At 39.2% G+C, this 15,418-nt stretch overlaps 1 protein-coding gene across 1 annotated transcript; it reads left to right on the top strand.

The window, feature by feature from the left end:
- Positions 1-277: 277 nt before the first annotated feature.
- Positions 278-14,827, top strand: LOC139733301 (polypeptide N-acetylgalactosaminyltransferase 4-like). Its single transcript, XM_071644139.1, has 12 exons — positions 278-441; positions 1,209-1,381; positions 3,414-3,678; positions 4,321-4,487; positions 6,390-6,550; positions 7,099-7,313; positions 8,171-8,288; positions 8,875-9,012; positions 9,936-10,130; positions 10,875-10,979; positions 12,833-12,970; positions 14,702-14,827. The coding sequence occupies exons 1-12, from the start codon at positions 278-280 to the stop codon at positions 14,825-14,827; spliced, it is 1,965 nt and encodes a 654-aa protein (XP_071500240.1).
- The last annotated feature ends 591 nt before the right edge of the window (positions 14,828-15,418 follow it).

The raw sequence follows: 15,418 nt of genomic DNA, 5'->3' as shown, positions 1-15,418 counted from the left end.
TGTGATATCACAAACTGTAGTCTTCTCATCCAGCAGTGACTGCGTAGAAACTTTAAAAATTCATAGCTTTTGAATGGACTGTCTGGTATTCCTCATTTTTATTTTTTTTTTAGTGATATGTACTACATTGTACTAATATTGCTGCATCTACTCAGTCCATATGCATATTAAGGTGAACATGTCCTTTAATCTATGGTGATCTTCTGAACAGTTTATTTTTTTTCTTTTCTTTTCCTGTTTCAGAGAGCGCTTCTGTCGATTCAGTCAGAAGATGAACATGATGTGCAGACGTTTCCATGGAGTGCCGTTTTTGGTGTGCGTGGCAACCACTTGCTTGGTAACAAATATCTTATTCATTGTCGTTCATCTGCGTCATGATGTCGTCACTTCCGGCATTCGTAACATTGACAGCACAGCTTCGGAGAGCAGAGCACCGCACAAGTGAGATACGCTCTTTTTCAGTGTTGTGTGCTTATTTATCTCAGGACCTTCCTGTTTATCTTAAATCATCAGTAGAGATCTGTTGACCGCTCCCATTCGTGATACTAGTTAAACGAGCTTTTGATCTTTGATGCGAACGCTACGACGACGCTAATTCGACAAAAATGGTGTTCTGCTCATTCCCCGAAACAGCTTTTCCATTGTCCATCCCTGGAGACTGTGTCGTCTTAGCGTTCGCGTCGCAGATCTAAAGATCGCTAATATACGTGGGCGAGGCAACTATAGCTGATGACGATGACAGTTAAAATGTATTGTCGATAATCAGCTTCTCCAAGCTGTGTACGTAATGTTCGTTCGTGTGTGTGTGCGCGTGTGTGTCAGGGAGGAAGAGCATAATCTCCTCGCTTTATTGAGAGCACTGACTTCTTTAGACAACATAATGAAAAATAATTCCAAATACGTAGTTTGTATACTAGCATTGAACAGAAAAAAACAAAACTTACATCAGTCACGTGAACAAACGTTCTTTTCCTTCTCAGACTACGCGTATCGGAGGAATTACTTACTTCTTGAATCATGCGATGATTCTGTGACGTCATAACTATAGGTCGTTCTGTTACTACAAAGAAAGTTCCATCCCAGTAACCATATAATTTCACAAGTATACAACTAGCTTTGAAACGTTGTATTTACCACTGTGAGCACCCGTTCTCATAATCAGAATTAGCTTACTTCATAATTTAAACGTCCCATCCCCCATTACGCAGAAATGATGCGAGGAATGGATATTCAACAGGTGATAATCCAAGACTAAGAATCCCACATGATGATGGAAGGAACTCCCGAGACGCCGGAGCTGAAGCTGTTCGTCGCGTGACGCGACCGCCGGCTGAAGGCGTTGCAGAGGTCATGCAAAAGAGTATTGAGAACCAGATGGCAGGTACGTCAGATACTTTCCCCGAGAGATAAGGCAATTTTGCTCCCTATCATACGCATTCTTCATACTCTCTAACGAATCTAACGTCAAAGTAGGCTCCATGTAACCCGGATGTTTACATCTATGACTTGACTACCTACACTGTCATGACAACAAATCTGTTGAATGTCTTGAGTTCGTTTTAGGCTGGGAAAAAGCAAAAACAGTCTGGCAAAGGAAGAATCGTAGAGTAACTACTGAGAGGAACAACTATAATCATGCGCATGCTGACTAGTGTTGATTCATGATGCCTTCATCATCACTAAGTCTTATGAGCCAAAATGAGTATCTACCTATTTATGAAAATTCTTTCTTTTACTCTTCTTCACATTACTTCGATACACCCACGAAAGCTTTCCGGACTAAGATATCTGCCAATGACACCATCTGCCCTTCATAACTAAAATGTTGATGATACATGTATGTCAAACAAAAGAGGTTGGAATACACCTTCGTTAGACGTAGCATAACTTCCATGTTTCCCTGCGATGTGTTTCGTTAAAGGCAAAGGTGTATTCCAATGTCTTTTGTTTATCATATTAGTATTTTAACAATGATTGACAGATGATGTCGCCAGGAGAATTTCAGTTTGGAAGGTTTTTGTGGGCATTTCCAAGTATATCTGGAGAAAAATAATTTGTAATATCATTGTTAAAGGACAAGTCCACCTTCATATACATAAGGATTGAGAGAATGCAGCAATATTAGTAGAACACATCAGTGAAAGTTTGAGGAAAATTGGACAATCCGTTCAAAAGTTACGAATATTTTAAGTATCTGCGCAGTCACTGCTGGAAGAGAAGACTACTACAGTGTATGATGTCACATGCGTACAACTATATAAGGAAAAAAAAAAGAATTTCACAAAACTTTACTTTTTGAATAAAGTGTACATTTCTTCGACTTGCTACTGACGTATGTTAAGGGTAATATTATTCCCCCCTCCGCCTTCTGAAAGAGAGAAGTCGAGTGTTCTTTTGTTATGCGAGAAAAATTGAAATATGTTGAATATTCTTTATTCTTTCTTTATATCGTTGTACTCATGTGACGTCACAAGCTATAGTAGTCTTTTCATCCAGCCGTGACTGAGCAGAAACTTCAAAAATTCATAACTTTTTAACGGATTGTCCGATTTTGCTCAAACTCTCACTGATGTGTTCTACTAATATTGCTGCATTCGCTCAACCCACATGTCTATGAAGGTGAACTTGTCCTTTAGATATATGGCACATATTCAGATATTATTTTGGCCACATAAGTGATGATCAGGGTTTTATGATTCAAAACAAGTCAACATGCATTAATTTCTATTGTGGAGGTGTCGTGGCTGAGTGGATAAGAGCGCTCGTCTGTGAACGACATGAGCGTGGTATGGTTCGTGGGTTCGAGCCCATGCCAAGCCCGACACGTTTGCCCTTCAGCAAGGCACTTTATCCACATTGCTGCTCTCCACCCAGGAGTATAAATGGGTACCCGGTAGGATGAGAAAGCTTATGTTGGTTGATGAGCATGTGCGCGCCTGTAAAAATGGCTGCGACTGGCTGGAATGCTCCCCAGGGAGTGGAGAATGAGCACTGTTAGTGCTGGTTGGAAATAATGTATCCAGTGACCGGGGTAATAATAGTCTGTAAAGCGCATTGAAACCCTGAAGTGTGTGAAATGCGCTATATAAAAACCAGCTATTATTATTATTATTATTATTGCATGGTCCCTTTAAAGAAGTAGTCTCCAGAAGAATAATAATAATTATTATAATATTGTATTCATGTATTGTTGAAGCTTATGTGATTCAAATTTCCTTACAATATTATGTACCCATGTAAGCCTTATGTATATTGCGTTGTATTACTTTATATGGAAATAAAATCATTTGATTTGAACTGAATTGAACTGAAGTGAAGAAAGATCTTTATTAGAATTAATGAACATGTCTTATCGGTGTTTTTGGATCACATCGATGACAAGACGACCTTCACTGTTACTTCATCTAGTACAGCCGCCAATAAGAGGGGCGAGAGAACAGAACGAAACAAAGGAACGAGGCTGCATCTCCGGGCTAACAGCACTCGAATCCCAGTCTACGATAACCTCCCGGAAGCGGATGTGAGGAAACTCGGTGACCTCGGGCGCGGCATCAAACTGCGACTGACGGCTGCGGAAAAAAACATGGAAGAAGCGCGATTCAAGAAACACTCATTCAACGAACTGGTCAGCAGTAAAATCTCTCTTCACAGAACACTGAAGGATGGCAGATACGATGAGTAATTATAAATCATATCTTAAATTTTCCCATTCTATTTGTCCGACTTTTTCCTCCCTACGTACAGCCAGTAGTGATTTACTCATAATCTGGAAGTTTCTCTCTGTTTTCTTAACCGCGCAGAAGCTGATGGGATAAAATCAACTGGCACTAAACAAATGCAAAATCAATGGAATATCTCTTGCTCTTTCGTATTCTTTTGATAGTTCGTCATCGCTGTGGAATGTGATAAAGGAGAACAGTGGATTTCTGAAGTCATGCTTTGATAGCTACGTTACAATATGCCATTTACGATAATATGAGTTTCAAAAGGCGCCAACTTTGTTGATTTTCATGATTACACAATCTACAAAATTTCCACTAAGTGATAACGTTTGTCTCATAATGGGATACAGATCTCTTTGACAACACTGTATGATTAATAGACCTAGTTTTGCCTTTGCGAGACACAATAGCAAGTATGAATGCAAATAAGATCTGTCTTTTTCAAGAGCACACTTAAAAAACAGTAAAAAGAGCACACTTAAAAAACAGTAAAAATAGAACGCACAAAGTTTGCTACGTTTACAAGTCGATGTTGAGAATATGCCCTTCGACGGTTAGACAAACTTGACATGTTCCTCACTGATTCATTTATTTCCAGGTGCAAAAATCTGACGTATCCTTTTGACTTGCCAACGACCAGCATAATCATTTGTTTTCACAACGAGGCGTGGTCGACGCTCCTGCGAACACTAAATAGCATCCTAGACAGGAGCCCTCTACGTCTGATCAAGGAAATTATTCTCGTTGACGACGCCAGCACGATGGGTAAATCAATAGTTTATCATTATAAAAGCTGCCTTCATATTCTCTGCATATATAGACTTACACTCAGCAAACGGCACTTAATACCATGTCTGACGATCTTGATACCTCTGGTTTGACACATTGTAAATTTTCGTTTTCAACTTCGTTATATACGGGTCAGTTGCTGGATTTGTACGAGAGGGTCCTCTACACTTGTAACGTGTCAATCATTTCGAGACATAAGTATTTTTCCTTATTGTTATTAGTGCACGTTTTATCTAAACATTTTCTACAGTACTCCTCATTTTCATTTATAGTTTGCTTATTTGCTGCAGTGCAGTTCTGTAATCTGAGTCGACTATTGGATTAAAGTGTTGATAAGCAGCCACATGGCCAATAACGAGACAATGTTAGCAAAACAATCTTCGGAAGAAAACATCTTGACACACGGGCAATGACTTTTCACGATGGACTTACAACGTCATTTCCAGTTCGTAAATACGCCTTCTATTCTACGAGTCACTCTTCCTGCTTTAAGAGAGTATGCGTGGCTACTGCTGCAGCGTATGTATGGAAAACTCGTATTTTACCCGTCTGGAATACGAATCAGATACTGTTTGTCCCACTGTGGTGTTGAATAGTAATACGCCCTCAACTGTCTTATTGGAGTACAATGGGTTATGATTAGCGGACATTCCTGCCACGGTTTCTCCGTCAAAAACATGTGTTGAACTGGGACCAACGTCAACATCCCGAGGATTCCAGTTCTCATACATCCATTTGACATTATTCGTATAACCATTTTGGGTTCCCCCATTGCTGTCTCTCTCAACTTAGTAGAGGAACACAACAATTACATTTCAATGTGTTTTCTACCTGGCTACGCCACAGGCGTCCACCCTGTACAAACTTGTGAATACAGCAGGTATAAACTAATAGCAAATGAACACAGTATGCGTATATTGCTGTGATTTTTTTTCTTCTTTTTGATAACCAAGAGGTTCTTTCACTTAAAATTTTGGTTTGCTATCAACATTTTCCTTCCTTTTTGCTTATACTATGCTACTACGTAACACCAACCATGTGGAACAGGCTGCCTGGTAGCATTAGGAACATTAATAATATTCAAACTCTCCTTTTAAGCCATAAGTATCATCTGCTTATTAAGGAGTATGGAAAATCTTATAGTTATCATTTGCATTGTGTTTTTGTTAGATTTCTCTATTAATTTAATTTATTCATTTGGCTTATGCTGTGGAGTGATTATAATGCATCAATCATTTAGCGCCTTGAGTGACATATTGTCAAAAAGTGGGCATTGGAAATATTAATTATAATCATCATTATTACTATCATTACCATTATGATGATGATGATGATGATGATAATAATGATGATGATGATGCATCAAACAAGTGATTTCGCATGTTTAGACTGACAATTCCGAGTTTCGGCAAAAGAAGACAAAATCGACTGAGTAAATCGTTTAGAATTGTATTTACCAGTCCGTCGTCCACTTCGTCCATACACTCTCTTTGAAATACAGTGGACTCGCGTTATAATGAAATCCTCGGGACTGGCAGTTTTCTTTCGTTATATCGAAATTTCGTTATAACCGAACAAATAAACAACAAAAATTATAGAGCGAATAAGGTTGCGACCTGATTTTTTATTTCGGTGTAACCGACATTTCGTTACAACCGTGTTCGTTAAAATGGGAGTGCACTGTATCGAATTCGTTATAACTGAACAAATAAACAATAAGAATTATAGAGCGGATAATGTTGCGGCCTGGGTTTTTATTTCGGTGTATTACTGGAATTTCGTTATAACTGTGTTCGTTATAACGGGAGTGCTCTGAATGTTTTTGATTTCAGACAGCAGTGGATCTAATTTCGCTTCTTTCATATCATATCAATTTAGAGCATCTCCTAGAACCGCTCGAAGATTATATTGCCAACATCCATACTGCGAGAATCAGAATAATACGGTCCCGGCAGAGGTACGGTCTCATCAAGGCCCGGATGTTGGGCGTCGAAGAAGCCAGCGCACCGACGTTCACGTTCCTCGACTCCCACGTAGAGGTGAGGTGAGACTCGTTTTGCTATGACAAAAAAAAAGGAACAAACCACATAGTCAAAGAACTAAACAAAGCAACGAACACAAAGACGCCAACTCTCTCACTTTTGGCGGGAGATCTCTTGCTTTGAGATCATTACTTGCTTACAATCTCCCGCCTTATATAGCTTGGTGTTCCCGCATAAGATGACTTTTTCCAGATTAAAATTAAGCTTTCCTAGGCCCAACTTTAAGTTTTGTAATACCTTTTTTTTGTAGGTTAAAATTCTAAAATAGCATCTTAAAGAGCATATTTAATCCCGAAGGGCACTGAAGAGGGTCCTGGATCCTGCCCGCAAGGGACGTCTCGCTTTGAGCATCGGGTGTGCTCTCTGTAGAGCGTACATAATATTGTGCGCATGTTCGAGCACTCTAAAGTCTGTGCCCTTAAGAGTCCAGTAGGCCTACGTACAAGTTATTGCTTAGTCCTACGAATACCAAAGGACTTAAGTGTTACTTAATGGACACATGAGAAAAGAAAGTTACATAAAACTAACTTTTCTGTGACTTGTAGGTTATGATGGGTTGGCTTGAGCCGCTGCTGGCACGTCTCTCAGAGGAAAAGACAGCCGTGGTCATGCCCGTCGTTGATGAGATCGACAAGGACACCTTCAACTACCGTGTGGTCGCCGAACCGCTTCAGCGGGGTGGTTTCAACTGGAGATTCGAATACCGCTGGAAGCCCGTGCCTGATTACAGGAACAGGAGATCAAGAGTTGAACCAATCAAGTAAGGATTTTATTTCCATTCTCTTTATGGAAATCAGAGACATGGATAGAGCAGAGAAGGACATAATTATATTGAGAGAGACAGACAGAGAGAGAGATGAAAAGAACAACTTGTATGATTATTTATATGAGTTTTTGTGTTTTTTTAACAAAATACAATGAAATGCACTGCGAAGACAGCAGATAGATCAGAAAATATCGTGGAACACTGTCTAGGCCTTCTCAATTCGAGTGTTCCTCAAATGAATAGAACTAATGATTATGTAGATCCGTTTGACGTGATAGAATAGGACTAAAAAAAAATTAAAGAATGAAATAAAAATTCCACATCATCAATTTGTCTTTTATTATGAGACAAAAACTCTAGAACGAAGGCAAATGTCATTGTTTCCCATGCATGACATAATTATTGTGCTTAATATTATCGCCCACATCTCGCGTAGCATAAGTAGCAACAACGTAGTGTCAATGCTTTGGGTGAACGATGTAGCTGGTATTGAGCAATGGCGTTCTGTTCTTTTCCTGTAAGCATGTGGTAAAGTAGTTGAGTACTGACGATTGCATGGAAACTTTTTGAGTCCCGAATCTTCCAAAGAGACTAAGTCAAAAATTCTGACGCCATTTTGTGCACATCCTGGCACCTAGGAAGCTTGCATGAGGCTTGCCCGATAATGCAATTTAACAGCTAGTAATACTCGCAAACTGGGGGATTTTAGGTGTGGCATTTGTATGCTAGCAACAGGTAAATCCTGATAGCTCGTTATTAACAAGGTTTAAAGGAGTCAGATGTTATGCATGACCTTCCAGCATACATAACAGGCCTCTCTCCCTCTTGTGCGACCGTCTCGACCATTATAGGACTCCTGCTATGCCGGGCGGGCTACTGTCCATGTACCGGGACTTCTTCTTTAAGCTTGGCGGCTACGACCAGGGTATGGAAGTGTGGGGTGGCGAAAACCTAGAAGAATCTGTGAAGGTGAGGGCAACTTGTGAGCCCTGTGGTGTATCGGGGTGAGGCTCTATATTTGTAAAAAGGGAAATCTCGGATTCGGAACCTTACACCCAGCGTACATATTCTCGAAGGAGATATAAGTTCATACTCATCACGTGTTTCATTTTGTACTCATTATGGACTATACACTTGGGTCAAATAAGGGGATATAAGGGATGTAAGGGATATTGTATGTCTGTTTGATGTGCATATACTGATAGAAGCAATATCAATGATCATAATAATTCACCTTATTGTATCATTATCTTTATTTTTCATCTTCTTTATCGGCATACTGCTGTCATTATCATTATAAATTAGCGTCATTATCATTGTTTTTGTTGTCACTATCTTCATTTTAAGAACGAATGAGAAGATGAATATTTTTGCAACTGATTGGCATTTCATCAATTTAGAATCATGAATATTGTTATCACATCTGCAATCGTCATGTCTGATAAAATGGTACGAATTTCTTCGTTTTGATTGAGTAAGAGGAAGTTTATGTTCCTAGTCTCATAGGGCAAACTTGACTTACTTTTTTCGAAGGACGTTGCAATTCTCATTTCAGGTCTGGATGTGCGGCGGATCAATCGAGATCATCCCGTGTTCTCGTGTGGGGCACGTGTATCGCCAAACATCTCCCTACAATTTTCTCGGCAAGCATCCGATCGAGGTGGCCGAACACAATGCGATGCGTGTCGTGGAGGTAAAGGGCGCCCCCATGTGAACAACTCTTAGAAAAGGTCACCGCTGTGGTGCAAACATTTGCACTGCTTCCGATGGCCTGACAATTTGTAACAGCATTGTCTCTTTATGTATGTCGACGAATGTAGTATACCTTGTTTTTTCCTGAAATGAAAATCCCCTTTAACGGAAAAAGGCATTTGAGCTTATTGTGATATGATGATTATTATTTTCTACTTCCTACTACTCAACATGCAGTCACTTTTAGATGCCAAGCTCGAACAACTTCTGACATCTTGCTGCAAAAGTTGTGAATCATGATTAGGATATGCAAAGACGGTTTCTTTCTGACCCTCTTCCTGCACAACAGCAACAACAACAACAACATCAACAACAACAACAACAACAACAACAACAACAACAACAACAACAACAACGATGTAACGATATAACGATATAACGATATAACGATGTTCTCGGGGCCGGCAGTTTTCTTTCGTTATATCGAAGTTTCGTTATAACCGAACAAATACACAATAAAAAAAAAAAGAAAAAAAAAACATAGAACAGATAATGTTGCGGCCCTAATTTTTACTTCGTTGTAACCAGAATTTCGTTATAACTGTGTTCGTTATAACGGGAGCGCACTGTATGACGTATTCTCATCAGAGATAGAGCAGCTTAACACAAAGCCCTCTATTATATTGCTTATCGGACGTTATTGAATGCCCGATTGAGAATGAGGTTCAAAGTAGACACATCTTCAAATAGGTCTCCATCTGTGGTCCTGTCAGATTTCACAAGAGGCACACGGAAGATGTATAGGACATCGTATGCACAGATCACATGTCCCTTAAACATGTCGTTCTAAAAGATTAAAAAAAACCAGACAAATTCAGTTGTAACGAAATCCTCCAACTCCCCTTGTTCTATTCACCGCTATAGGTATGGACCGACGAATACAAAGAAAATTTTTACAATCGTCTGCCGCATCTGCGGAGGGCAAACTACGGGGACGTGTCCGGGAGGAGAAAGCTCAGGGAGTCGCTAGGTTGCAAGAATTTCAGCTGGTACCTGAATAACGTATACCCAGAGTTGTACATTCCAGATAAAGAGGCTGTAGTTCGGCAGACGGTACAGGTAAGACCTACGTTTCAGTCATCAAGGGACAAGTAAACCAAGGGGAGAAACCCATAACTAAAGGGATGGTATAGTTTTGTTGGAGATGGGGCTTTAGATGTCTATCTTTTTTTGTGAGATAATGAGAAACCTCTCAATAAAAATGGAACAACATACAATTTTAAGAAGAATTAAAAGTTTATTTGGTGAAAATTGGTTTTGACATGACTGAGATATCCAAAAACCAGGTCCTAATAACAGGCGGGACCGACCTTTTATAAGGGCAACTTTGTTTTACTTTGTTTAACTTCGTTTTTGGAGATCTCAGCCATTGCAAAACCGATTTTCATCAAATAAACTTTGAATTCCTCTTAGAATTGTATGCGTGTCAATATGTCCAAGTAGTTTCTAATTATCTCGCAAAAATTTGATTCCCGCATCCCAACCCAAAACTATACCATCCTTTTGAATGTCCACACTGCTATTTCTTGTTTGTAGCTCTTCACAAAGAGCATATATATATATATATATATATATATATACGTTTCTTTAAAATTTAATTAGGATACATACCCCATTAGCCGCCATTTTAATCTTTATATTAACAAAGATTCCTTTCTACAAGTTAAGAGTATATCCACATTAATGATTGCCTGCATTATTTACAGATAACTCGGAAAAAAAAATTTTGAATGATAACATGACTTCGTTGAGCTGTAATTCATACATGAATGTTTTATAATTATTATCCTTCGCTTTTTGCAGTTCCGCAATATCGGGGCGAAGTTGTGCCTGGACTCTAATGACCAGAACGGACAGGCTGGAAAACAATTGATTGTATGGGGCTGCCATGGACTTGGGGGTAACCAGGTTGGTATTTCTGTCAAGATCATTACAATTTAGCGCTATCCTCATTAGGGAATATGATAAGAAGACCAAGGGAGACGAAGAGGTAGTCGAAATCATAAATACAGTTGACTCCCGTTATAATGAAGTCCTCGAGACCGGCAGCTTTCTTTCGTTATATCGAAATTTCGTTAGAACCGAGCAAATAAACAATAACAATACATAGAGTGGATAATGTCGCAGCCTGAATTTTTACTTCGTTGTGACCGGAACTTCGTTATAATCGGGTTCGTTATAACGGGAGTGCACTGTACACATCAATGGCTTATAGACCATGGTAGACTAGTTAAAGCTGGATGAGGCTGTGCGAAACGGTAAACCAAAGTTAGCCTGTCAAAAAACATGAGTATCGTTATACTCCCGACGTGTCTTTTCCCTCCTTTTTTAGTTTTTATTTATGGTCTGGAGACTCTTACAAGTGGAAAGGATGGTAGAAAATGTATGACTGAATACAAATGATGATACAGCTAGTAAGAAAAAAACAAAAGCAAAACTGTACCTGATTTAAATACCTGTTTTTTGACACATCGTTCTGCGCATAAAATCTGTAGAAAGCTTGTTAATTCTGCATTACTTCTCTCCAGTTTTACTTCAATGGCAAGTGAATATGACAATTTTGGTACCTGGACATGGCGAATGTTGTACAGTATAGCGAGTCATATCATCGAACAGAAAACAAGCAAGAGAGGCATCCGAAGCGAATTTAGTTTTTCATCGCTCCTGCTACACTGATACTTCCCGACACAAGTGGAGAACTGCTTACTATCTAGTCGAAACAAGTTAAAACTTCATGAAATTCTTCAGTCGAGATGTTTTCATTGCAACTGATTGACAAATTGCCCTAAATCGACGTAAATAAGCACTGAATTGATCAGTGTTTTAGTAGTAGCCATGATAAAAAATAATGGGCGTACATTTACTCGAGCAGAATTCGAACCTACCTACGACCTCGTGATCTCCGGACAGGCGTAATCTCCACTACACCACCGAACTTCCGCCCGACAGCAAGTGTTGGTTCTAATCCTTACAGTATGCAGCGGGTACTGCGTAATTATTCTAATGCATGAAATTCTTCCGTCGAGATGTTTTTATTTTTATTTACGTCGATTTAGGGCAATTTGTCGGTCAGTTGCAATGAGTACGTACGCCCATGATTTTTATCATGGCTACCACTAAAGCACTGATCAATTCAGTGCTTATTTACGTCGATGTAGGGCAATTTAACAATCAGTTGCAAAGTTAAAGCTTGTTAAATGGAAAGTTTCATTGATTGGACCTCTATCCTAATTCATCAAGAATTCACTCAATATATAGTCTGTGTAGTTCTTTTTAGTGTTTACATATTTACTTCCTTGTAGCAATTTTATTAAGATTCATAACCTACCGTATAAGAGTTTGTAAAATATTACTTCCGTTGAATAGTGCCCTCTGTTGCTTTTCGTTTTTTTTTACCTTTCTCTCTCTTAGCTTCCTGCGTACACGTATCTAACTGCGAGGCTCAGTTATCCCTCGTTTCTCTTTCTTTTGTTCCCTTTCTACCAGCTTACAAACGCTAAATCACTCAAACAAGCTTAGTACTGAATTTGCTTGATCCTACCTCTAATATTTCGTGTTACATGATTATAAACATGCAGTCAAATCTGCCTTAGCGATCACCTGCCATATACTGCCACTAACCCCCCCCCCCCCCCCCCAGAAAAGCCATGTTAACGATTTTGTCTATAGCGGCCACCTGTGGTTAATAGCCTCTTTTTGTCTCCCTTGTGTGGGCGCTATAGACAGGTTTGACTGTATGTGCACTCTATTTTTTTTTTCAGTTCTTTGAGTACACAGACCTTGGCGAAATTCGAAATGATGAGCTGTGTTTAGACACCGATAAGACCGGACTCCAGGTTCTACTAAATGACTGCAGTGCTGCTGGAAATCCGCCTTCCTCCCAAAAATGGGAAATTACTGTAAGTTAACCCGTTGAGGACGAGTCCCGAGTATACTGGGCAGGTGTCTATGGGAAATGCGTGTTGTAGCAAAATCAGTCCGTCCTCAACGGGTTAAAGGACAAGTCCACATTCATATACACGTGGCTTGAGTGAATGCAGCAATATTAGTAGAGCACATCAGTGAAAGTTTGAGAAAAATCTGACAATCCGTTCAAAAGTTTGTAAAGCATCTGTATAGTCAATGTTGGATGAGAAGACTACTACAGTATGTAATGTCGATATAAGGAAAACATAAAGAGAATTTCACAATGCACACTTCCTCGACTTGTCACTGACGTATGTTAAGGCTAATAATATATTCCCCATTTTTTATGCCTTCGAAAAGAGGCAGGTCAAGTGTACCTTTATCATGAAAGAAAAGTGAAACTATGTTGATTTTCTTTGTATTTTCTTTATGTCGTTGTACACATGTGACATCACCAGCTGTAGTAGTCTTCTCCTCCAGCAGTGACTGATCAGAAACTTAAAAATTCATAACTTTTGAAGGGATTGTCTGAGTTTCCTCAAACGCTCACTAATGTGTTCTACCAATATTGCTGCATTCACTCAATCCACATGTCTATGAAGGTGGACTTGTCCTTTATGCAGTCTTATGAACACAGTGAAAAATATGAAATATTTCCAACTGCCTTTTCTGAGAGATGAATATCGTAGGGTATAAAGAACAAGGACAATGACAACACAGCTACTCTGAGGAGAGTAGGAAATTGACACATTTATATGAATAGATATGTGTAAATGCAATGTCATATTATATAAGGATATGACACTCGTTGTAGGTTGGTTTCATCTTGAGAATCTGACATTGAAGAGCGATTTACAGGGGAGGGCAGGCAAGGAAGAAGAAACTTCAATCCTTTCTATATTAAACTCGTAGTGACATTGCATTAAAGTGCAGAAAATATTCAAGTACACTGCCCAAGGAATTCTCATGCACAAATTTTGCTGCAGCTTATATGCGGCGGCGGTTATCATGATTGTATTGTATTATTATAAAACAGTTCACCCTAGTATACATTCAAGGGGCTGCAAGAGGGAATACGCCTCATCAAAGATCAAGTATTATTCTCAATAGAGTCAGCTGATGAAATTATGTTGTATGTTTTTTTTTTTCATAAATGGAAGCACCGCCTGATAACTTTTGACTTTACAAATTGCGTTCTTGAAGCTGAAGTGATATTCAGTCTTTTATGCAAGATTTACGACTGAGTTGACAATAATTTTATAAGTGATCCTTTTGTAAGGATCACAGGGCCAGTAATAGCTACTGCCACATCCCCGCAGCACATTGGAAGTTAATGATCATTATCGGGCTATCAAAACTAGAACATTTCTCAATCAGAAGATCTCTTGTATGTATTGAAGTTATTAATTTAGGAGTGATTAAACAGTAGGTTTCTGAGGTATTACGAAAATGATTAATGAGCATACATCTGACATTCTTTTGCTATCAGGGATGAATGCACATGATAAATTTATGCTGCTGCTGTGTTTGCGTATGTGTAACTATATCACCAAACTCTATGTGGATCCATTCATTTTATTAAAAAAAAAAATCAGTAGTTCAAAGTGCTTGCCTATAACATATTGTGCTAGTGTGTGTGTGTGTACACCTTTTGTATTGACGTTCAGCGATGTAAAAGATTGTAGTTATCGATTACACGATGATATCGATTCATTCTCTTGCAGCCGAACGGACAGGTGGTGAATGCCCGTCGGAAGGTGTGCATGCACGTGGCGGGCTCGCGGGCCGGAGCTGCGGTCGAGCTCCGTACATGCAATGCTGCAGACTCACGACAGCATTGGGAACTCTAGCACGCGAACATGTGTATAGTTACGCTTCTCGGAGTTGAGACTGATTAACCCATTCGGGACCATTGCATCAAGATTGTCGTCGTCGTTGCATACAAATGACTTCTAGACAGTTACGAAAGAGTTAATTGAGCTGACCTTCGTCGTATTTGAATAATGTGGCATCTCTCAAGACAGTAGGAGTGGACATACAGTGGTAGTCAGTAAAGATATTATTGTGATACATCCAACGATAAAGGAGGTGTTGCTGTAATATGGGGAAAGTTATTTTTCTCTTCAGGTTGACTTATAGAGAGAATAAAGTCAAGCGCATGAGGGAGAGAAAGAAAGAAAAGGTTTGTTATATCCATCTGTATGTAGATTGAGTGAATGCAGCTTTATTAGTAGCGCACATCAGTGAAAGTTTGAGGAAAATCTGACAAGTTTAAAAGTTATGAATTTTGTGAAATTTGGTGACGAGACCACTGGATCAAAAGACTATACTATCGATTATGACATCACATAATGTACTACGATATGAAGAAAATATAAAGATAATTATCTATTAAGTTTCGACGCAAATTATACAGTGTTGTATTTGCAATATCCATCCAT

Source organism: Diadema antillarum, unplaced genomic scaffold, assembly GCF_040938485.1.
Source record: "Diadema antillarum isolate AM-2024a unplaced genomic scaffold, OU_Dant_1.0 seq00000467_RagTag, whole genome shotgun sequence".
NCBI classification, from domain to species: domain Eukaryota; kingdom Metazoa; phylum Echinodermata; class Echinoidea; order Diadematoida; family Diadematidae; genus Diadema; species Diadema antillarum.
Note: the sequence above shows the minus strand (reverse complement) of the source record. Positions and strands in the feature narration are given on the sequence as shown.